The following is a 25,594-nucleotide window of genomic DNA, read 5'->3' as shown; positions in this document are numbered from 1 at the left end:
CCATCTCCTGAAGGTGGATCGCCCTGGACCTTTTATTGACAACAGATTGCTTTGTGCTTTCCCCCCAGAGTTTATTATCATGCTTACCATTTGGTTTCTCTTAGTTTCTCGCTTTTCCCCGTCCTAAGTTCAGTTCCCCCCGTTTCCACACCAGTTTGCAGACTGATTTTTAAATACCCCTCATGAAAATTTATCTGTATGTTAATATGAAATTCTCCTAATGCGCACATTTTTGTATGCAGTTTTCCCTAATACACATGTTTTTGCCAAGCAGCCCCACCCCCCAATATAATGCATTTTTGTATAGCATGTTTGCTAATACATGCCTCTTTGTGTACACCAGACCATGGTATGTGTATGTTTATGCATACCGCTTGGCTGTAGAACTGCATGAGAAAACCACAAAGTGCATATTTCATATGACGGCTGTGTTTTCTTTTGTGTATTGTTTCAGGAAGTGCAAATTAGGTTGGTTTGCCTTTGAACGTGAACTGAATATATATCCCCCCCCACACTCCTTACCTGAGACTGACTCTTTACTCTGATTAGTCACTCAGGACGGAAGGCTGGAATAAAACAGCGCAAGACTTACTTAGTGTTTTCTGCTTAAGCCACTTTGAGCCAGGAGGGGTATGAGTCACAAACATCTCATACCCCCAGGCTCCCTTTTTGTGGAGAAATGCAATTGTCATGGTTTGTAGGTGTGTGTATGTGTCAGAGAAAGGGGGGGGGGAGAGAGAGAGAGAGAGAGAGGCAGAAAGTTGGAGTGTATGCCTTATGAAAGGATATGTGATAGGCATCTTCAAGTACAGTGGTAAAACCTCTGGAGGAACTTTCTGATGGTAAGAGCTGTTTGACAAGTGGAATGGACTCCCTCAGAAGATGGAGACCTCTCCTTCACTGGAGGAGAATCATATGATTCTATGATCCCCAGTGTGTCTGTTTGTAGTTATTAATTCTTTATTTGGTGCCATTAGTCAGCATGGTGCTTACAGCGTTCAAGAGGGCATGCTCCCTGTCACGAAGAGCTTACAGTCTCAAATTCAGTACAGGGGACATAACAGAGGAATGGAGGTGGAGGCAAGGGCAAACAATGAAGCTTGTTTCAGTTGCATGTGCTTAGACCAGGGGTGGGCAACCTAAGGCCCATGGGCCACAAGCGGCCCATGGGGGTTGTTTAACCGGTCCATGGACCCTCAACACCTGCTCAGGGACCCCCGCTGCCCTCTCAGTCAGTTTCTGTGCGCCACGCTAAACCGGTGCAGAATAGAGCAGGGACTGCCTTCCACGATGCTGGCCGGCTTCCCATTGGCTGCAGGAAGCTCCTGCAGCCAATGGGAAGCTGTGCACGCCTTTTCCGCACCGGAACGAGTGCCGAAAATAGCGTTTGCACATGCGTGTACACACACACTCCGGCCCGCCACAGCATATGCGGGACCGTGTACTGTCCCAAGCCACAAAAACTTTGCCAACCTCTGGCTTAGACTTAGTTACTGTCTGAGTTATAGTAAGGCATGAGATCTAAGAGGGCTGTGCCACAGGCTTTGGAGGAGGGATCTCAAGAGTGTTCTGTGGGGTAGCTCAAAGTATGTAGAGGAGCAAGGAAGAAAATGCCATTTGACAGAGCAAGAGACCTTTGATGAATGGAAGGTGGTGAGGTTTCAAGAGTGAAGATATAAAAGGAGGGAGGGATATATAAAAGAAGAGAAATAAGTGCGATGAAATCCATGTAGGGCCTTGAGTTGTTATGGAGACAAGGTTTGTGAGAAAGGCCAAGTAACGTGTAATCTGTTCCAATTAATTTTTTTTGGACTTTATGCTCTAACTATAAAATCTTAAATTTGGGCTGGTAATGTGTAGGAAGCCAGTGCAATCCCCAGATTATTGGTGGCAAGGGGAAAAATAGGTAAAAGGAGAATTCCTGGATGCCTAGATCCAAGTTTGGGGCAAGTACTTTTTGGTGAGAGCACCAGCAGAGATTTAAAATAACAAAATATGCAGCAAAATGAAGCATGGAAATATAGGCTGTTAGACTTATAAAATGGCCCATTCTAAGTTCCTTCCAAAGTCCCCCTCTTCCCTTAGCACAGAAAAAGAAACCCCACACACATTTAGTAAGTTAAAAATGATTTACTTACAAACTCTCCTATGTGAATTTCAGGAAAAAGTTACATAGGCAATAAATCTTGGCTTAGTTACAAAGTGGTGAAAGTTCCTAAATTATTGGTATAGGAACTCAATAGTGGCTTGTTAGAGCCATGTGGTCTGAGCTTGAAGCAACCAGCTCTGTTTACACAGCATCTGTTTACACAGAGCATTTCTCAGGCAGTGCTTTTTTCAGGGGGTACTCAAGGGTATGCAGTACCAGCAATTCTTTTTTTTGTTGTTGTTGTTAAAAATGTGGCACTTACTGCGACAACTTCATGGCGAGTACCGGCACCTATTTTTCTAGGGGGGAAAGCATTGACTGAGGGTGAACAAATTATCTTCCTCCCAAAGTGAGGGGGAGCGACCTAGTCAAGCCGTGAAAGGTATTAATCCCTTTGTGTGTTAATCAGATTTAAGCCTGTTGGTTATGTGAGACTGGTTATCCCACAAACATTATGTACAAAAGGTGTGCTGCTGCATTCTGCAGTAGTTGCAGCTTGCAGACAAAACATAGTGCAATAATCCAGTCACATGGCTACTAATGCATGGGCCAATGTAGTTAAGCAAAGCTAGATAAAAAAGCAGGGTTGTACCCAATCCCAAGTCGTACTCAGAGTAGATCCACTGAAATTAGTGGACATAATTGACTTGTTGTTGTTGTTGTTTAGTCGTTTAGTCGTGTCCGACTCTTCGTGACCCCATGGACCAGAGCACGCCAGGCACTCCTGTCTTCCACTGCCTCCCGCAGTTTGGTCAGACTCATGTTTGTAGCTTTAAGAACACTGTCCAACCATCTCGTCCTCTGTCGTCCCCTTCTCCTTGTGCCCTCCATCTTTCCCAACATCAGGGTCTTTTCCAGGTCTTTTCTCATGAGGTGGCCTTCTCTTCTCATGAGGTGGCCATTCATTTCAATGGATCAACTCTAAGCAAAGCTTATACAGGCTCACATTATCAAAAAATGATTGCTTTTGTTTTTAAAACAAATTTATTTGGACTTCATAAAACACAGGTGCAACATAAGAAAATCTTGATTTCTATTTGCACGTGCTTGAATCTTAGCTTTGCAGTAATTAATGAAAAGTCACTAGTTTACAAAGAAGAAAAATATTATAAGTTTAGACGGGTAGGCAGGCTTGTTACTTGAAGAGCTCCAAAATAAGAAATACTTCGTGTCAATGCAAGAAAATGATGCATTACTTGTTTCAGAACTTTAACAGCACTTTGTTAGAAAATGCAGTCCTAGTAACATATTAAATTAAAGTTGCTTTTTGCAGATATGATTCATCTCAGAAATAAAGAAGCTTCATAAATAAGGAAGTCATTCCTTGAAATAAGGAACCAGGTTGGAAAGCCCAGATGTGGGGATCTGAGTAATTACACCCACCCACTCACCAGCTAATTAGATTGAAGGATAGCAAGGCCATATATTAGAATAGGGTTGGTGACAAGTTCCTACAAAACAGGTGGTATGAGGCAAAATGGGGGGGGGGCTCTGCTTTTCACACCGAAATAGTCTCCCCCTGCTATTTTTTCTCCTTTTTTTGGGGGGGGGGAGAAAAATGTCTGGAGGGAAGCAGGGTTCAGCACCTCCTCCTGTCCATGCTTTCTTCCTTTCAATGGTTCCCTTGCATTCTCCATGTTGGTGTGACTCATATTCTACTGCACAGTTATATGTAGTTTGTTTTGGGGGGAGCCCACACCAGTGTACATTCAGTAAACTGATTTCAAAAATATGGTGCAGGTAGCAAAGTGTTCACCTGTGTCAAATGCAAGCTTTAGAACATTGGTAGTCAAACTAAGGCCCGGGGGCCGGATCCTGCCCAATCGCCTTCTAAATCCGGCCTGTGGGCGGTTTGGGAATCAGCATGTTTTTACATACGTAGAATGTGTGCTTTTATTTAAAATGCATCTCTGGGTTATTTGTGGGCCATATAGGAATTCATTCATATATATTTTTCAAAATATAGTCTGCCCCCCCCCCAAGGTCTGAGGGACAGTGGACCAGCCCCCTGCTGAAAAGGTTTGCTGACCCCTGCTTTAGAACAAGCAAGCAAACAGACCAGCTCCACCAAATGTTAACAGTATATGAAGTGGTGCCAAAAACCCAAACTGGAACATTTGTGGCAAGAAAAGTTGCAAGATTTCAGCAGGAAGTAGCACTAAATGCACTGATAGGAATTTAAGCCATATGACCGCCCCAATTTTTTTGCAGACGCAAACAGTATCAAACGTGGGTTCACGTCTAACTACCTCAATACCATCATGAGCACAAATCATCACGAATGCACAACAAATGGAGGGACCCTGTGAATATTTTATTTATGGGTGTCCCCCTAAAAACAGACTGATATTCATGTTTTCCATGGAAACATGAGTAAAGAATGGTCTGGCTAGGCAGGATGATATCGGCAACAAGCCATATTGCTTGTTTGTACTTGAGTAAATAAGGGACGTGGGTGGCGCTGTGGGTTAAACCACAGAGCCTAGAACTTGCCAATCAGAAGGTCGGCGGTTCAAATCCCCGCGATGGGGTGAGCTCCTGTTGCTCGTCCCTGCTCCTGCCCACCTAGCAGTTCGAAAGCACGTCAAAGTGCAAGTAGATAAATAAGTACCGCCCTGGCGGGAAGGTAAACGGCGTTTCCATGCGCTGCTCTGTTTCGCCAGAAACAGCTTAGTCATGCTGGCCACATGACCCGGAAGCTGTACAGCGGCTCCCTCAGCCAATAAAGCAAGATGAGTGTCGCAACCCCAGAGTCGTCCATGACAGGACCTAACGGTCAGGGGTACATTTTACCTTTACCTTACTTGAGTAATTTCAGGTCTCTGTTTCCCTTGAATGACCACCACTTGCATACATTTGTTTTACCCCCTCAGTTGCTGGTCTGAATCTGTCCCAGAATTGCTCCTTACTGGAGACACAGCTCTATACTGAAAGTGGAACGACATCAGGGAAGACAAGGCACCCAGAATGCACAGCTCTCATTGTCTCTACATGCCTGGCTTACTTGGACAGTGAGCTGCAGAAGGGAGTCAAATGTCATCTTCCTTTTGCTTCTTCCAGTCTTTAAATAACACTGAAATGTTTTTTTGTTATTCAAGTACAGTTTGTGTCAGGAAGAGTTGGTTCCAGCCTTCCCTATCTTTTCTGACAGCAGTCATCTTATTGGTCCATGTTTTGGCTATTGGAGCCGTCCTCAACTGGACATGCTTTACGTAAGAACTTAAGAACCCTGCTTGATGAGGCCAAAGACCCATCTAAGTACAGCATCCTTGTTACCTTAGTGGCCAAATTGGGACTTTGGGACGCCCACAGACAAGACCTGAGTGCAGTTGTGATTCCCAACAGCTGGCATTCAGGAGCACACTTTGCCACACTTCAGCACCCCATAGAAACTATGCTTGGGGGTTCTTTGTACAGGCCAAATGCACACTCCCTTTCGCTGCGATGCTTGTCTCCCAGTTAAGAATGTCAGATGAGTGCTTCTAGATCTAGTCCAGCTTCCTGTTCTCATGGTGTCCAAACACCTACGGGAAGCTCACAAGCAGAACTTGAATGCAATAGCACTCTTCCTACTTATGAGACCCAGCACCACCTGAAGGGATAAAAGCTTTTTCTTTTTCTTTTTAACGAAGGAGTTTTGTGGAATGTGGTATTAGAGCAGCAATCAAATGCACAAACCTTTTCAGGGGAACTTTTGGTCTGGCTATCCTTATCCAACCTTCCCTGTTCCAGTGTGTGTGTGCGTGCGTGCGCCTTCATTCCCACCTGTTGATGCTGTTAGGTTGATATAAAGGAAGTGCTGGATGGAACGGAAGACGAAGGGCAGGGAGAATATGTAACACACTGATTCTCTAGACACCCCACCCCTTGATGATTCCATTTTGGAGCTTTTATGTAGGCTGCTTTGGTCTTCCTCACCAGTCAGAGCCGAAATCACCCTGCTTTAGCCAGTCAGTCATTCTGCTCTTTCTTTTCTACCTTTTCAAAATCATCTGTGATAGATTATTTAGGTTCTTGGGTGGTTCTGCATGTCTCATCTTCACACCTTGCTTTGTTTTATAGTTTGTCGGCATTTTGTTTCTACCCAGACCCAAATGCTTTGTTAGATTGACAATGCTTTCAGTAGTAAGACCTGTTGAGCTAAAAGCAAAATTAATTTGGGATGTATGTGTCATCACCCCAACAACTGACCTGGCTGTCTGGGGCTGATGGGTTGGTGTTGCAGTTTAGCACTATCTACCTGGAGGGCTCCAAGATGGCTATCTCCTTTGTAATGAATATGAACAAGACGGCAGATCCATGTGATGCTGTCAGGCGTCAGGGAATCGGATCCCTCCATGATAGGCTGCCAGAAATAGATAGACAAGGAAAGTTCTTACCAAGGTATTTTATTCAATATTCACACAGAGAGGCTTAGAAATGCAGCCTCTTGGAGTAATGACGATGCTCCGAGTAATCACCACCATCCCCTTCTCTCCTCAATTGTCAACAGCACGACCCACCTTACGGCGGCCACTTAGGGCCATTTGTCTCCAAGCCCTTTGCTCTTCTACTTTTATTGCTCACCAGGTTCTGGGAGAAGAGGGGTCTGGAATGCTTTCTAGTGATAACATGTCAGCCAGCTGCTCCGGCTCTGCCTCCCCCTCCTCCTCTCCCATCTTTGCCCCTCATCTACCTCTGAGCTATGACCTTCTGCAAACCACTGTTGTAAATCTATACTGTCTTCCTCTTCTCTGGAAGGTTCAGGCTGCGGAGGCAGTCTCCACCATTCCTCCTCTGCCCAGTCCCTGACAGATGCTGGATTTCTTGCAGTCGTGGCAATTGAAGCTGGCTTTTTAATATTTTATCAATGTTAACTCAATATGTGAATGAATAAAAGTTGTAGTATATTGAGGACTATCTGGAAATACCTTTCTTTCTTTCTTTCTTTCTTTCTTTCTTTCTTTCTTTCTTTCTTTCTGTTCTCTACTTTTCTTCTGCACTTCCGTCTTTCTTCTTCTTTCCCACACATTAAATTAACTCTTGTTGTGTTTATGGAGATAGATGAGTGTGCCTAAATGTATCCAAGGTTCAAAGTATCTTAACAGGGAGGATCTTCTTTATGGAAGAAGATCAGAGCTGTAAAAGATGGATAGAAAAACCTTGCAGGTTTTCTTCTGATTGATGTGTTTGCGTTACAATTAATAATCTCAAAAATAAAAAAGGAAGAAGCTAGCTGGTTTTTTTTTTTTTTTTTTTTTAAATAATATTTATTAAAGTTTTCCAATTAATTACAAATTAATAAAACATCCAATTTCAAATCTTTTTCCAATTACATCCTTTCAGGACTTCCCCTTCCCTCCCCCCCTTGTATTCCAAATCTCTCAAATAAACAGATAATCTCAACAAGTTCTTCTCCTCAATTTAAACTTGTTATCCTTAACCCAAAATTTTTTTTTTTTCTCTCTTATAAAAAAAAAAAAAAAAAAAAAAATTATTTTCCATTCCCCTAAAATCGGCTTAGTCCCTCCACGAGTTCCCCACTTTAGAGTACCATGTGGATGTATATAGCCTAAATAAAACATAGTTTACGCCTTTGGGTTCCACATTTCCCACCCCCCCTTTTCCCGGTTGCGTTCCCAATATTCCTCAATGTCCGATATTTCCACGTCTCTCTAAGTCATAGTCCTTTGCCAGTCCTCTTTAGTTTCGCATGTCCAATCATGAAAGGATTCTGTCTCAAAGAAAGGCCCATTTTTTCCATCCAGATTTTTATATCCAGGAGTGAAAATCTCCAAATTATAATCCTTAAGCTTGTCAAATCTGGATGTCCCAAATGTCCCCACTTTCGACTTAGTCCAATTCTTGTTGTTTTGTTGTTCTTATTGGCCACACTCCTCTTTCTATTTCTTTCTGTCCCTGTTTTCCTGCACAAATGTCCTAATTCCAAAAGTTAGTTCCTTTGCAGAGGCTTGTTGCTCAGAAACAAAACATTACGTCAAGTTCCTTTCATTCCACAACGGATGATTCCATTGTCTTCTTCGGTATACTGGCCTCTGTAGTCATAATAATGTTCCATTTCTGCAGTTTCCCAGGAGATAAAAAATTCTGTTCAAATTTCCAACTAAAACCACTTGTGATATCCCTCGGCTCCTCTAGGTGGATTGCAAAAACTGAGTTCTCTTCCAGATCACATCCATTAGCCCTAGTAACTTTGTAATCCTTATTTAAAGCAATTTGTATCCAATTTATAACAAATATAACCTGCAAAGTCCTTGTAACATAGTCTCTATCTTGTTTTTCTGCTTTGACAGCTCTTTGACAGCTGTCAAAACTTGCCTTTCTCCTCTCCAAACACCGTCATCGATCGCTCCCGGGGTTCCAGGGGGGGGGGGGTGTTTTTTAAGTCCAAATTCTACTTTCCTCCTCCAGCTCAATCTCATATTCTTCACTCGTGAGGTTCCAAACTTGCCAAAATGATGTTATTCCGATCTTAGTTATCAAATCCTTTGTTTTGACCCTTCTACAATGGAGGGGGTGGCTGACTTCCTTTTTTGCGCCTCCCCCGCTCGCTCCGAAATTTTTAAAATTTTGTCCCTCTTTTTAGTCCAGATTCCAATTACTTACGGGTTGTTCTTTTAGGTCCAAATTTTCAAAGGAAAAAGCCAGCGCTCTCCGCCGGATGGCATGCGGCTTCGCACGGCAGGGATGGCAGAGGACTCAAAACACCACGCTTCTCCCCGGCACCCGATCCTTAGCCTTTAAAAAGGCTCCTTCACGAGTCGGGAGGGCGCTAACGGTGCCAGCCGAGTCTCCATGTCCACGGCCCCCGTGGCCGTGGTTTTTAAGGGTCCCCGCATCGCCGGTGCGGTAGGACCCAGCCCCTGCCGTGCAGGCTCCCTCCGGAGCTCGGAGGGAGTCCGCCATTCGGCGATGGCGCCGACCCGGAAGTCCTCGAAGCTAGCTGGTTCATTGTAGTGTGAAGTTTCCTAGGTAATACTCTGCTTTATCAGATTTGTGATGTTGATTTGCGAAGGTTGATGGGTTATGGCTTTGTGGAAGAAAACAGTTTAACAAGGTGGAAACCAAAGGCTGTGTTGCCTTGGCGCAGAATTTATTTTCTTTTTAGCACACTGTGTATACATCCCTGACTGGAGATAACAGGAATGCAAAGACCACATTCTGGTAGCTGGGGGGCAGACAGGAATAAAATGCATAATCTGAATATTTACTGGTGCAACAAAGCATGAACGCTAAGCAATTTCTACAGCAACAAATGGGAGGCAATTATACTTTAGAGCACTAGAACCACACATAACCCCTTATTTAAACATAGGAATCACAGCCAGGTTTGCTATCAAACTCAAAAGTTCTTGTGTCTTAACCGACTTCCAACATTTTTGATGGTAACACAGGAGAAGGGAGGTGCCTAAAAACCTGAAATCTGTTTCTTTCCCCCATCCTCAAGTTTGATATGTTTCCTTTCTTTTACATATAAATGGAACATTTTCTGTGGAAAGAGTTAAAGAACTGGGGAGGGGGTGTTGATTCCCCACCCCCACCCCATGTCACTGTTTTTACTTCGCACAAGTAAAATCAAACTCCTCATCCCCACCCGCTCCAGAGTGATGGTGAGAGGCTGAGGCCTACATGCCTCCACCCATTTACATGTGGAATTTCCGCACCTAAAGAAGGCTTAGCTTGGGCTTTGTACATACTATGAACCCCCCCTCCCAAGAATCCTGAGGACTGTAGTTTGTTAAAGATCCTGGAAATTGCAGCTCTATTAGGGCTAAATTGCAGTTCCCAGAGGACATGGGTGGTGCTGTGGTCTAAACCACAGAGACTAGGGCTTGCCAATTGGAAGGTCAGCAGTTTGAATCCCCGCGACGGGGTGAGCTCCCGTTGCTCGGCCCCTGCTCCTGTCAACCTAGCAGTTTGAAAGCATACCAGTGCAAGTAGATAAATAGGTACCACTCCAGCGGGAAGGTAAACGGTGTTTCTGTGTACTGCTCTGGTTCGCCAGAAGGGCTTAGTCATGCTGGCCACATGACCCGGAAGCGGGACGGCGGCTCCCTTGGGCAATAAAGCGAAATGAGCACGCAACCCCAGAGTCGTCTGCGACTGGACCTAATGGTCATGGGTACCTTTACCTTTACAGTTTCCAGGATTTTGGGGGGGTATGCTATAACTGCACTTTCACTGAATGGTGTGTTTGCAGCCTTGGACTGAGATCAAAAACTAGATTCGCCTTTTATCTCCCTTGGGTCCCTCTGATTCCTGTGGATTCCTGACTCACAGGCATCAAAGCAGGGCTGACTCAAAATTTTGAGGGAGCTCTCAGTAAACTGCCCTCTGTTAATCTCCTTTAACTCTGCGTACATTGTGGCTCAGAAGTGTCAGGCAGCGGAAGGACCCTAATGGAGCAGACATGACATAGCATCAAGGGGATTGTGAGAAAACTTAACTGGCAACTCCCAGACTCTCTTGAGGAGAAGCCTTGTCTGGGGCATTGTGGGAAATAAAAATGGCCACTCCTAAACTCAGCTGCCTGGTGTGTGTTGTGGGGGAGGAAGGCTGAAATGGAGACCCAAGGCAGGTATCAGTGTTGGGCCTTGTCAGGTTGTGGGGTACTGTACTCCTTCCTGTTTCTTGGCCCCATCTGGGGGACCTGTGGCCCTCCTGATGTTGCTGAATTAAAACTGGTCATTGTCTATGCTTGGAATTGTAGGAAAGCAACTTTTGGAGGGCCAAAGGTTCCCTATTTCTGCTCTTAGTTCTTTTGAGAAGTCTTAAAAAAAAAAAAGTTCAGACCACCTTTCTCCTTTGCCTGTCCTTCCCTCTTTCCCTCAATCTTACCAATTAAGCATATCTCAGATCCATTTATCATTACGTTGTATTTTTACACCATGTAATTTCATCACATCTTTTGATCCAGGGAGAATCTGAAGTCTTTAGGTCAGAAGGGGACTAATCAGGGTTGAAAAGAACTTCTGCTGAGACTAACCATCAGAATAGACAGCGGGGGGCTACGTAGTTCAGTCATCTTGACTACTTCTTTTTTGTAAGGAGTTCTTAAATTATTCTCAAAGCTTTGTCTACTCTGTTTCCTTTCCTCGCTTCTGACATCCCTGTCCTCTTCCTGGACCATTTTTACATGGCTTCCTAGTACTCAGCCCACAGTTCATATGACATTGTGTAGGTTTTTGTTTCCCTCCTTTGCCAACTGACCCCTCACTTCCTTCCAGAACTGAAATTGTTTAATGCTCTAAAACCTTTACCCTCAGAAGTTAGCACATCCAAAGAATATTCCATTACAGCAGCTCAGCCAATAGCAGGAGAAAGTGGAGCTTTAAGAAGACATGCATATTTTTGTTGTATATAACTGCCCATATTTCGCTGCCCTGCATTTGAGCCTCCAGGGCTCATTGTTTCATTGATCTTGTTGTTTGTGACTTATTGATGTTTATTCTTTGTTCTCTCCCCCCCCCCTTTGTCTCCCCTCTCCTTCCTGTGCCTGCAGCAAACACTGGAGATGAACCTCACCAACCTCGTTAAACGCAATAGCGAACTAGAAAATCAGATGGCCAAACTGATACAGATCTGCCAGCAGGTGGAGGTATGTGTTGGTTGCAAATTCGCGATGGTGAGGGCATGTTGGTGTGTCTTGTATGTGTGTTGCGGATCAGGTGGGAGAGCAGTTGCTTGGGGGGGGGGGGTAGGAATAAAACTACACTGTAGACCACTCACCAGACTTTCTGCAGTGTGATGCAAGAGTACGAAGCACCAGCCTTCCAAGCTGGTTCCACCATCATGGACAACTGTTGAACATATTCCAAGTAACCCAGGATGTAAGGCCAGCACCTTTGCTGAAGCTTAGCAGGTCTGTTCAATGTCTGGATGGACCTGTGCCTCACTTCAGGTTCCATTATGGAAGAGTAAGTAAATATATAAAACAAAACAACCCACATTCTACAAGTCCAGCTGCTGTGAATCAGCGTGAGGGGGGTCCTCATCCAGGGATCGTCCATGGGCTTTCCTCTCCTTGCAGGGAGAGCAGCAGCAAATGTAGAACAGGAAGAGAAGGCGAAAGTTTGCCTGCTCTACAGTTGTAGCGCTGCTGCTCCGCTCCTACCATTGCCGGCGGTCCCTATGTAAATATATTACGTTTATATCTTCTCCTTTGCTCCAGGGAGCTCAGGGTAGAAGTTACGTTTCTCCCAACAACCCTGCAGAGTACACTAGGGACCTTGGCACACAAAGCACGAGTTGTGCTACCAACAGACGCGAGAAGCAGAACCTTCCTTTTTACACAGTGTGTAGGCTCAGATGGGAGTGGAAGTTGGTTAGACAGCAAGGCAAGAGGGAGGCAACAGCATGCGAAGCAGGAAGGGAGGAAAGAGGAAATTCTTACTCTTTATTAAATTTCTATCCCACCCTTCCTCCCAAAGGAGCCCAAGGCAGCAGACAGTAAAGCAGCAAAACAATTCAATTTAAAATAAAATATGGACATGATAAGAACATCTGAAAAATTTTATTATTATAGTAAACTTGGAACTTGCACTGCTTTCACTTACATGATCTCAGGTTTACAGGGGTGAGGTGGGGGAACAAATACATAAATGGAGAGTGGGTATCATTGGCCTTGGGAAGGAGGTGTGAGGGCTCTGGGAGGCAGCCTCTGAAAGCCTTTATGTCTCAGAAGATGCCAATCAGGCACCTTTTGTTTGGTTTTCTAAGGGTGTCTTGTCTCCCCTACCACATGCCTTTTCTAGCTGCTCCCAGCCCTCTCATTACACCCTGTAAAAACCAGATGCCAACAGATTAATACTTCCCTGTAGCTATTAAGCGGCAAGAGCCATGACTTCATCAACAATGAACCCTCATCTAGTACATCTGAAGGCAAGAGAGCACTTTAATGCTGTACTATTTCCAAAGGCAGAACAATTAATAGTGAATTAGTTTGCTGCTTTGTTTACCAAGGCAGTACACTGGGAGAAGCCATAGCAATTAGTTTCTTCTTAATGGGCTATTGATTTTCAGTTACTAAATTAAGAAGCGGTTCCTTGAACAAGCTGCTGCTTTTTCTTCTTCTTTTTAATAATGGAAGTAGAGATACTGATCTATTGCAGTGGAATCCAATTCGATAACTGGTTATTTAGTTTACTTGAATTAGTTTCCTCTGGAGAAGCCACCTTCCCCACCTCTGCATGCACACCCACTGGTTATCTTCCTAACAAGGCCAGCCCACCATTAAGCAGGGTGAGCAGCTGCCTCAAGTGGCAGATACTTGGGTGTGGGATAGGCGGGAAGGAGAGGTGCTAGAGGAAAAAGGCAAGTAAGAGGTGACATAATAGATGTTCATAAAAGCATACATAGCATCAAGAAAGTGGATAGAGAAAATATATACAGTGGACGCTCAGGTTGCAAATGTGATCCGTGTGGGAAGCACATTCGCAACCCACAGCGTCCATAACCCACAGCATCTGCACACGCACAGGTCACGATTTAGTGCTTCTGTACAGGCGCTGAAACCCAGAAGTAACCCGTTCCGGTACTTCCGGGTTTGGCGCGGTGCGCAACCCGAAATCACAGAACCCAAAGCATCTGTAACCGGAGGTATATCAAATGAAGCTGCGCTGTGATCTTGCTTGTTCAGTGACCTTTGGTTGTGAAGCAGTTTATAAACCTACAAATAAATAAATAAAGTAAGTAAGTAGCCTGTAGTCTAGTGGTCAGCCACTGGTCAGTTTCCAGTAGGCTACCCAATACCTGTTGGTTGCTGGGGCTGCGGTAAAAAAATGCTCTTTGTCTGATCCTCCTTAGAAGGATGAGGAATCTGTTGCCCTCCAGATGTTACTGGACTCCAGCTCCCATCATCTCTGACCATTGGGCCATGCTGCTGGGATCTGATGGGAGTTGAGTCTGGACGGCCCCACAGGTTCTATGCCAAGGGCATGGGTACACATGATCACTTTAACAGAGACCAAGGATACATTAACTGTCAAGAGATCCAGAGTCTTCATTTTCACTTTGTAAATTTTAAAGAACAGTTGGCGGATAGTGGGCTGATTGACGTGATTCCACATTTCTCTCTGCCCAAATCCTTCCTCAGAACACAACTTTCCTGAAAAGTCTTTGTCGTGACCAATTAATCCTTCTTCCCAATAGGAACAAAAACCACAATACATTCTAACCTAGTTTGATCCCGTTCCTCCTTCTCCTTTGTTGTTGTTGTTTATTGTCAACATTTAAATTTTAAGGTCCTGCTGTTCCACTTCTAACCTACCCAATAACTGGGGTAGTAAGCATCCCTCTGGATGTTGTTGGACTACAACTCCCATTATCCCATATCATTGGCCATGCTGGCAGGGGTTGATGCCATTTGGAGTCCAGCAGCAAAAACATTGTCTTCCCTTGCCCTATAAAGCTCAGTGTGCAATGATAGCACTGTTAAAATAACACCTAGGGATTGTCACACAATTAAAGAAATCTTAAATCAGTTTGGTTGTAGATATTTTGATGATTTGCATGCAGCAGGGCAAAACTGATAGTTCTGAAGATAGCATACTTTTTAAACAGTGCACATATTTGTTTCAGTCAAGATCCTATTAGCAGAGGCATTGTATGTTCTCTTTAGCACAGGACAGAACTCTCCTTAAAATGATACTTGTTCTACATGCAGGTTTATAAGTTGTATTTAAAAATAAATATATATATATTTAATCAGGATGCCTTTTTAGTTGGTCAAAAAGCTGTTAATCTAATGGATTAATCAACATAAATTGCAGTTTTCAGCTCATTTAACTGGGAGTAAGCCTCATTAAACACAGTTGGGCTTCTTTCTGGGTAAACACGTAAATAATGTAATTATTGCTGTCTTTACTCTTTTTGCATTTACTTCTGACTTCGCTGTTTACAATTCCCCACTTATAGTATGTACTATATCTGCAACTCACGATAGCACTTCATGCATCTGATGAAATGGGCTGTAATTCACAGAACCTTATGCCTCAATAAATGTGTTACGTGTTTGGCTATGTACGCGTTCCTGCCTTAAAATGCAGTTAGGGAATTACTTTTCTGAATTTGGATTGAAGCTGGCTTGGGAGAACACGCATCCAAATGCATCTGTATATTTTCTAAGAAACACCCAGGTAATTGCAGGATGGATATGGATTGTGACTCATGTTGGGTGTACACTGCTTCCCAAATCAGTGCTGGGAGTGCACTGGGTGCAAAATAAATGGGAGTACCACAAGACTCCTTGATGTCAGTGCTATCTCTGCCGCCACTACAGTTTTTACTGTCTCTGCCCACCACTCCCTTGAGGAATGTCTTGTTCTTGTAAAGCAATGCCAGTCCCCTCCTAGTAAAAATCTCCCAGTTTCTGCCACTTTGTCCTCTGGGAAAGGATTTTATATTTGCAGCAATTTCGTTTTCAGACAAAGCTCGTCGTGGAAGAGGTATAAGTCTCATTTCCCCTTCACCAACTCTCTCCAACTTCTCACCATAAAGTGGTCAAAATGTGTGTCCCGAGACCCTTCGGCAGGCTGTAAAGCTAAATACAGTAAATGAAATAATCGTTAAGTGCCAGCCCAAAGCAGGAGGGAAGGACACGCAGTTTCAAATCTCACAAACGAATTTATTGGCCCCAAGAGGCTACTGACAGGAGGGCAGTTATGTGCCATTGAAGTGGTGTGGTTTATAGAAATATAAGGAAATGCCTTATATTGAGCCAGCCTAGTGGCCTTGGGCAACATTTCCCTGCTTATTTCAGTTTAATAAACCTTCTGTGCTGTTTTAACTCCTGTGCACTGCCCATACTTAAATTCAGCTGCTCAGTTGCATTCCCCGACATGTATTTTCCAGGTGTAAAGTCCTTTGCGCTTTCTGTTTGTTTAATTACTATTTTTTTGAACATTTGAAGCATTTTGGGCTTTTTACTTTAGATAAAAGACAAGCAACAGGCAACATCATAGTGTTGCATAAAATTATGCATTGCATGGGGAAAGGGGATAGATAAAAGTTTTCCCCTCTCACATAATACTAGAATTTGTGGATATGCAATGAACCTGAATCTTGGAAGATTCGCGACAGATAAAAGGAAAGTACTTCACGCTTTCACATAGATAAAACTATAGAACTCTCTCGCATAGAAGGCAGTGATGACCACCAATTTGAGTGGCTGTAAAAGACTATGAGATAAATTCATGGAGGATAAGAATATCCTGAAAGGTGTGCCCAGGGGTAAGCAAAATTGTGCCTTCCAAATGTTGTAGACTACAACTCCCTTCAGTCCCAGCTAGCTAAGGCCAATGGTCAGCCCTAAACATTTTGGGCCTCTATTATTTGTTAAGCTGTCTGCACCTGCACCATCCTGTGCTCATCCCCTAGATATGTGGAGTTGGTGGCCATGAGAAACAGGACATTTGATGTCATGGCCCCACAGTGTTGGAATTCCTTCCCTGTAGATTTGCAGTGAGTTGCTAGACTCCAGACATTTGGAAGGTCTCTTTCAGTTGGCTTCCATTGAATAATTTCTCTTTTTCCCCTGGCTGGATTGCAGATAGAATTGGTTATGGTATGTTTTCTGGCCAATGGGTTTTAAAATTTTGAATTGAATGGGTTTTATTATTTTGTATTTTTTGTAATTCTTATGGTTTTTTGCATATTGGATGGGCATCACTCAGAGAGAAAAATAGATGAGTAGAATCAAGGAGAGAGGAAGACTTTAGTTTCCCAGATAAAGGATCTGTAAGGTATAAGGATTAAGTCATAGACTTAGGAATCCAGAAGCTGGAAACCAGGAGCCAAGAGTTGTGCTGGGGAGTCAAGAGTTGAGAGACCAATTCAGGAGTCAGAGCCAAGCCAGAGTCAAAGAGCACATCAAAACACCATCACATCTAGGAAGACCATTGTTTCTCAAGCAAAGTCCTATCCCAGACGGGAAGTCTTATTATAGCACTTCCTGTCCAGAAAGGTTCAATAGCCAACCTGGGTGGAGGGCACAGATCCAGAGGCTGAGAATACTTCAGTGCCTTAGGCTAGAAGATGCTTCAATCTGCGGTTCTGGGCATACTGGACAGGGCAGTTGTTCACAGAGGTACAGCGGTTTCTTTAAAACAGCCTCCTCTAACTAGGTATCAGTAGTGGCTGGTACCCAGAGACAGGGAGGCAGCTGGTGTAACCAGAACCAAGGCAAGGCAATTAAACATTCAAGTTTCATCCCCATCCTCCTACACTTCTAAGTCAACATTGGGACTACGGTGGAGGAAGCTAACAGGCAATGCCACCTCTTGGTCTAGTTGCAAGTAAGACGCATGTGAGGACCAGCCGAGGGCGGACTGAGATTGTTGGGATGGTGCTCCATTTATACCAGTGGACCAATCCCCACTTCCAGTGCCCTCCAAATGTTTTTGACTACAACTCCCATCAGCCCCAGACAACACTTAAATATAGCCCAAAACACCTGGAGGAGAGCAAGTTGGCGGAAGGCTGTTTTAACATAAGATTGCTGTTGCACTCTGCTGAGATATTGCTGTTGAATCTCTGCTGAGAGTCCAGGTGCTTACCTGTGATGGGATAATGAGCTGCTTGTGCGTAAAGCTTGATCCCTCCGGGTTTTGGCTGGTCAGCCAACCTAAGTCTCTAACGGAGCCCCCCAAAGCATGACTCCGTCAGTCGCTGGTAGAATCCGACAGTGGGCGTCTACGGAACTTACTCCAACATAAAAGCTGTTTGACGGACATGCGCTTCCTGGACTCTCTGCGTGACAGCTTCCGGCGAGGGGTGGGGGTTGCTAAAGGGGGTCTTGTTACCTCCTCACTGTTCTCACTGGAAGTATCCCAGAGCCTCCCCTCCGACTCCCTTTCCCTTTGAGCTCCTGCTCTCCCCCTACTGGTTCCCTCTTCTGCTGCAGAGTCTCTCCTATTCTCCTGGAGCCTTTCTACCACCTGTTCTTCCGATGGCAGTTCCCTGACATTACCCAAGACTGTTTTGTTAGAAAATCAAGGCACAGTGGTGCAGTCTCTCCCACCCAGCACACATTGTGTTCTCGCTCCATTCATCCTCTTCCCAAAAGGAAAACAGCCCAAGCTCCATGCAGCCACTCTTCTTTTTCCTTCAGCCTATGACATGCAAGCTGGAATCCTAAACCCATCTCTGCCCACTGTATCCCTGGCAACTCACAGATTCTAGGGTCCTCCCTTGATGTGCTGAAGACTGGGCATCAACATCTTTGCATTTCTATTTTTTTAAAAAGATATTTATTAACATTTCAAAAACTTATACAGAAAAAATAAAACACAAACAAAAAAAAGACATATCAAATATATATAAAAAAGAATACAAAACTAAAAACAGTTAAAAACAAGTAAAATTCCATTCCCTTATTTTCTTATAACTTACTTCCTCCACCTCCTCATACCTCCCCTTTTTGTATTCCAATTTCTAATTATTAATTCAGCAAATCCTCTCCCTTAGTTTTCATTTAATTTTCAACCTTTCTTTTCTTTTTACTTAATCATTACAACTGAAAACCACTTAGTTTCTAAAACCAACATCATTCTAACATTCATTAATTTTACAATATTTCCCAATATAGTCCTTGAATTTCTTCCAATCTTCTTCCGCCGTCTCTCTTTCCTGGTCTCGGATTCTGCCAGTCATTTCTGCCAGTCCCATATAGTCTATCACCTTCATCTGCCATTCTTCCAGAGTGGGTAGATCTTGTGTCTTCCAGTACTTTGCGATGAGTATTCTTGCTGCTGTTGTGTACATAAAAAAAGTTCTGTCCTTCTTTGGCACCAATTGGCCGGCCATGCCCAGAAGAAAGGCCTCTGGTTTCTTCAGGAAGGTATATTTAAATACCTTTTTCATTTCATTATATATCATTTCCCAGAAAGCCTTAATCCTTGGGCACGTCCACCAAAGGTGAAAGAATGTACCTTCATTTTCTTTACATTTCCAACATTTATTATCAGGCAAGTGGTAGATTTTTGCAAGCTTGACTGGGGTCATGTACCACCTGTAAATCATTTTCATAATATTAACATCTTTGCATTTCTAAATGGCTTATGCCCAGGTGTTGCTCCAGCAGGAAGGGCCAGCTTAGTCTGCATTTCTACATTGCTAAAGCCAACACCTGTCATCTCACCTTAATTCTCAAAGCACTGATTAAGCCCCAGTGCCCAGGAGCCTAGAAGAGGTCAGGGTGCCCACAAACCCTTAACAGTATGTTGCACCAGGCTAAGGAACATTGGCTCACCTCTGGCCTGGCAGCTAAGCAAGATTTCAACCCTGGCTACTGCCACCCAGATTTCAACATTCTTGACACTAAAACTTGCTGGTTCCTTCCATCTGCAGCTCCTGGTGTGTGTATATATACATATATGATCATACGGCCTCCTACTCAGCTGCTTTCCGAGCCACCTGTGAGATAATCTTCCTCCTGCTGAGGCATCATCTTCCAGTGGCTCTGAGTCCTGGGCCATGAACTGCCATTGAAAGCGGCTGCCGCACTTTGTGTTTCTGCTTACCCAGCAACTTGATCAAAAGCGAAGCAGATGAAAGGGATCCAAGCAGCCTTTTCCTCTCGTTAGTCTTGCTGAGAGGGCAGCCTAGCCAAAGGGGAAACAGTTCCCCCTCTTAACTGCTTCTGGCTTTTAGCTGTGCTTCTGAAGCTGTTTTCATTCTGGCAACAGTGCTAGCCCTTTGGTTTCCCGTGTCACTTGTGGCAGACAAAGAGAAGGGAAGGCTAGCAAGGTAGGATTGATTTGAGCATCAGAGTTCAACTCTGGAATCAGCTTTCCAGTGACAGGGTTTGCCCTCCAGACCACAAAACACTGTAGCATCTATAGCAGGGGTGGGGAAACTTTTTTTCTGGGCAGCCCCCTAGGGGCTGCATGCCAGTAGTGAGTGGGGCAGAGGCAAAAGTGGACAGAGCAAAGAACATACTTTTTCTCTTTGTGCAATAAGGTAGTTTAACCCATTTTCACAGACCGCTCTGCTCTCTATCCTTCATCCAAGCAAGCAAGACCATTACCAGAGCTCAAAGACACATTCCAGTCAGGCAGAAACACTAAAAAGGGGTAGAAAACAGGACTGCTGAGGGGTGTGGCCTGTGGAGAGTCCCAGGGGCCAGGCAGAGAGGCCCGAGGGCCACATTTGATTCCAGGAATCGAGACTCTCCATCACTGGTCTAAAGGACTGCTTACTCCAGGGAAGTGCAACCTGAAGCCCTCTGCCAAATTTCCTAGGATGCTTGGCCTAATTGCAGAAGCAGAGAGTATAGGACGCTGCCATATATCAAGTCAGACCATTGATCCTGTTGTGTGGAGATTGCACAAATCCATCTATGGATCTAGCTTATCCAAATCCACAAATCCATCTATGGATCTAGCTTAGCACTGCATACACAGACTGGCAGTGACTCTCCAGGGTTCTCTCCCAGTTCTACCTGGAAATGCCAGATATTGAACCTGGGACCTTGCAAAAGAGATGCTCTGCCACTGTGTCACTGTCCTTCTGCAGAGAGGTGATGGAGAGGCCCTTCCTGAGAAGATACAGGGCCCATGTTGCTCATCAAGCATCACTTGAATATCTGACTCTCCCTCTGCAAGTACTAGGCAGCCAAATCTCTCTTTAGTCCTTAACATTTGATACTTCTGGGCACTTACATTGAAAGAGAGCGCATACATGCATGTTCCCCTGCTTCTTCCCATGCACCAGATGCTGCATGTTGCCTCAAGGCCTATAAGGAGCACACCAAATGGGATTTGCTATTTTCTTTCATTTGGGAAGTTTCAGAATCCCTTCCAACCCTGGGCTGCATTTTTCCATTTCATTTAGAAGCTTTAAGCTCTGCCAATCACGCCTTCCAGCCTGTGCAGCCAAGGAAATGCACATTTTCCGTCTTAGTGAGCTTGTATCTTGCCAGTTGTCGGATGCAAAGGCCTGAAAGCCAGCAGAAAATGAGGCAACAGGAAATATCTTCAAAACTGGGGAGAAACCCCACTACGTATCTCTGCTTCTTTGGTGGTGTAGTGGTTAAAACTAGGACCTGAGAGACTTGGGTTGTAATCCCTGCTCAGCCATGAAGCTAACTAGATGGCCTTGGGCTGGTCAGATTCTGTCAGCCTAGCCTACCTCACAGGGTTGTTATCAGGGTAAAAAGAAGATAACCATATGTGCCACCTTGGAGGAAAGGTGCAATAACAGTTTAAAATAATTTAATTCTCTTATTTCCCCTACTGCTTTTTACCCGACAACCACACCTGACTTTGGATTTAGGCGCCCTTTGCAGAGAAGGTGAAGCCTTAATGCCCAATCTGCTCCTTCTCTGTTCCATTGCACAAAGCTATGCTATTATTTTTCTCCTGCCCCTTTTCTTCCCCTCACCTGGTTTCCCTTTTTTGCTGCACCTTCTCTATTCCAGACTAGTATTGCCTTGGCATTTAATTTTTTGTCCACTGGTCAATTAAGCACAGCATATAATGAAAGGTCAGTGTGGGATTACTTCCTGATGCAAACAGAAGCTTCAAATGAGCAATTTTCATCAATACCACACTTAAGATTACTCCACTTCTCTGCCTGCTCCAGTCCCGATAATTATCAGTGTGTGAATACACACAGCGGGGGCATGTTAAATTCAAAGATGCTTTTATTGTCATGGCATCAGGAAGTATTTTTTATTTGCACTGTACGTTAAATCCCATTTGCCATTTTAAGGTTCATTCACTCCATTTGGACAGATCCTGTTGGAGCTCTTTGCAATCCCACTTTATATTTACCAGCTTGAATAACTGGGTGTCATCAGCAAACTTAGCCATGTTAATGCACACCTGCCGGGGGGTGGGGTGGGGTGGGGGTGGACTGTAGCTTAGTGGTAGAGCATCTGCCTTATAAGCAGAAGGCTGTGGGTTCAATTCTCAGCATCTCTTTTTTTAAAAAATGATATTTATTAAAATTTTAAAAGTTACATAAAGAAAAGAAAAAGAATTAAACATAACAAAACAAAACAATACAAAAACAAAAATACTACATATACATAATGAAACAAAACAAAAACATTTAAGAAAACACATCCAATACTTTCAATATTGTTATCTTTCATTTACTTGTTTCAGCGACTTCCTCACTCCTCCCTTTTTTGTATTCCACTTCAATTAATTGTTTCAGCAAACCCTTTCCATCTTCCTCAATTTTCTGTCCTATAATTTATCTTAATACATTCTAACCTTATTTTCCCCTTTAATCCATTTACAATCTATTGTACTTAATTCTTTATAGCATTTCTGCTAAAGCCATGTAACTTCATTCCTACATCTTTCTAACATTCATTAATTTTACAATATTTCTGTAAGTAATCTTTAAATTTCTTCCAATCTTCTTCCACTGACTCTTCTCCCTGGTCTCGGATTCTGCCAGTCATTTCCGCCAATTCCATGTAGTCCATCAACTTCATCTGCCATTCTTCCCGGGTGGGTAAATCTTGTGTCTTCCAATATTTCAATTCTCAGCATCTCAAGGCAGAGCTAGGAATGATCATTGCCTGAAACTGTCAGTGTAGACACTACTGAGCTAATGGTCTGTCTGGGTTTAAGGCACCTTCCTGTTTTCCTGCAGCTAATTTGGCTCCATATGTGATGTCAGGAGCCATCCATGTGTTACCCATATAAAACTATGGCTTTCTAGCTGCCACTGAAGCTAGAGCAAAGCTGTGCATGGGCTGCGACAGGGAACTTCACATATTCACATTTGAATAATCATTGTTGAGAAATTGGAAAAATAACCAGGAACATTATGTCTGGGAAACAGGGTCAATTCAGTGTAGTGGATGGAGTTTTGGACTTACCCCTGGGAGACCTGAGCAAACCATGAAGCTCACTGGGTGATCTCATATCAGATGTTGTGTCTTGGATTAACCTACCCCCAGGGCTGTTGGGAGGACAAAATGTAGGATAGACACCAGGGATACCTCGTAAAAGGGATTGCTCCTAAAAATGTAATGAATGAATGAAATTTTCAGCAGTCATGTAAGTGGGGTAGAAGAGGTTCAGACATGTTGCAGTGCACTTGTGTAAGAGCCAGAACCATAGCCCACAGTGTTCATTAAGAAAACCCTCTCTTCTCTCACATTTTGCAGAAATGACTACAAAACAACAACAACAAAAATAACCTCTTTTGTGTAACTGCCTTCTCATTTCCCCTCAGCACTCAACTTTTGACAAGAAGACCAATGAAAAGCTGGCTAAGAGGCAAACTAAACATTACATAGCAATGTGTCTAACAAAGCACAAATTGATTTTCAATGAAAAGCAGCCATGGGGGAGTGCAGTTTTGAGCAGATTGGCAGTGGGGGACAAGGGGATGTTCCCAATGGCTCAAAATCTATTGCCCTGTGGGGGGAAGATAGAAAGAACAGCCTAGAGATTGGCCCCCTGTCTCACTTATGCTGTTCGTATGGAAGGCCCCCGTAGAAGTCCATTTTACTGTGCATTCATGATATGTGGTCATGATGCTATTTGGGTCACACTATTGGTGACTGCAAAAGTTCTGGGGTAGTCACACTGCTTCATTTTCATTTAGTGCATATCCTGTAACTTCCTGTGACTTAACCATACCAGAAAAGTTCTGGGTGGTGGTGTTGCCCCACTTTTTTGCACTATCGCCCCTCCAGACACCAATAATATGGTAGCATTGGGGAAGCCTTGAAGAACAAACTACCTGAAAAATCACATCTCCCTATACAAGCATTCCAAGGTGCTAAGGTCCTTGGGAAGCACCTTCTCTTAATCCCACCAACATCAGCATCACTGTTGGTGGTGACACAAGAGAGAGCCTTCTCTGTGGCTGCTCCCATATTGTGGAATTCCTTCCCAAGAGAGTTTAGATGGCTCCCTCTTTGCCAGCAGGCTAAGACCTTCCTATTCAGACAGGCTTTTGAAAATGAAAGGTGCAGGCGGAGCTGATCACTGGGTTGCTGTCAGGGCAAACTGTATTTTAAATGTGTTCTGGTGTATTTTAATTATTGTTTTTATCTAGTTTATTTTTATTACTTTGCAGTTTATAATGTCATTTTTAAATGCTGTAAGCCGCCATGAATCCCAGTTCGGGAGAAAGGAGGGATATAGATACATTAAGTAAATAAGCAAGCAAGCAAACTAAAACAGAAATAATCCACCACGAATGCACTATTATTGTGTCAAGAATTTGTCGCAGGATGCACCTACAATAAAACGAGGGGCTCTTTGGTGGCCTCTGACTTCCCCAATTCCTGCCACAGGGCTACTCCAGAAGCACCTTTCCTCAAGGGGCAGAGAGAGCCCGGCTCTTTTCATTGTACCTCATCTTGCTGCTTTATTATACAGTTTTGATTGATGCTTTAAACATTCTTATAAAAAAATTTTTTTTTAAAAAAAAAGTACACTAAAAATTGATGTTAGGGTTGCCTGAAAAGCAGCTTATGAATACCTTAAATTTCATTTGTTTATTTGCCTAGCTAAATTTATATACCATTTTAGTGTTGTAAGGCATCCTCAAAGTTGTAAGACATCCTCAAATGTTAAATAGAACATTTAAATTATCGATAAGAAACAGTTAAAATCAGGCATTCAAAAGATGATTAGAATCAACAGTAATTCAAAGAAATGAAACACATGCAACTTCTACATAGCTGGATAGACTTACCTAAATAAAAATGGATTTCAGCAGGTGCAGCAAAAGTGCGTGCAGGGAGACAAAATTTCAGGAACTTAGAAAGTGCAGTTACTGCCACACTAAAAAACTGACTTCGTGTAAGCCAGATGAATGTTTTGTGGCACCTGTAACAGTGCCGAATAAACAAATAAAATCACTCTCACACATACTTCTGGAATATACCACAGGGGTACCATTGCACAGCTTTGAGTGTGGAAAACAGCTAGTAGAGAAAGAGTGAAGAGTTCTCTCTCCCCCACCACTCCTCTGCTCAAAATAACCACCTCCTGAGCCTTATCTAGGGTGGCCATGAGTCCTGCTTTATTGAGGACAGTCCTCTGTTTGAAGAGCAGTCTGCTCCAAATCTGGTTTAAAAATAAAGAGTCTTGAAGTTCTCGATCAACAGCACCTGGACAGCAAACTGAGCAAGCAAAACAGGTCACCTGGTCAAAATCTTCGCCAATATGGTGAGATATGTTGTATTTCTATTTAAATTATAATTCTTCTAAATTTGCATCAATACATTTAAAATAAATACATGCAAATATCATCCAAATGTACACACTCTTTTGTCCTATTGATATATTCCCCTTTTGTGGTGATGCGTCAGCGGCAAGCCAAGGCTTATGTAGGCTGTTTGTTTCCCTAGCTGTCTGTTTGTCCATCCATTCCAAAAAGTGGAAGAGACTTTATCCCATGTAGCACTAAGTAACTCATTCCATTGGCACAAGGATTTCTCCCCTTTTTTATTAATACTTTTAAACT

The 25,594-nt window shown here is 43.5% G+C and overlaps 1 protein-coding gene across 2 annotated transcripts in view; it reads left to right on the top strand.

Moving 5' to 3' along the window:
- The window catches only part of MID2 (midline 2), a 195,911-nt gene that overhangs the window by 132,387 nt on the left and 37,930 nt on the right, over nt 1-25,594 (top strand). For both annotated transcript variants that reach the window (XM_083722254.1, XM_083722255.1), the window contains exon 3: nt 11,652-11,747. In XM_083722254.1, coding sequence (XP_083578380.1) covers nt 11,652-11,747 — 96 coding nt within the window. The remainder of the gene's footprint in view (nt 1-11,651; nt 11,748-25,594) is intronic.

This window comes from Podarcis gaigeae, assembly GCF_964106915.1.
Source record: "Podarcis gaigeae genome assembly, chromosome: Z".
NCBI lineage: Eukaryota > Metazoa > Chordata > Lepidosauria > Squamata > Lacertidae > Podarcis > Podarcis gaigeae.
This window is presented reverse-complemented; position numbering and strand designations above follow the sequence as displayed.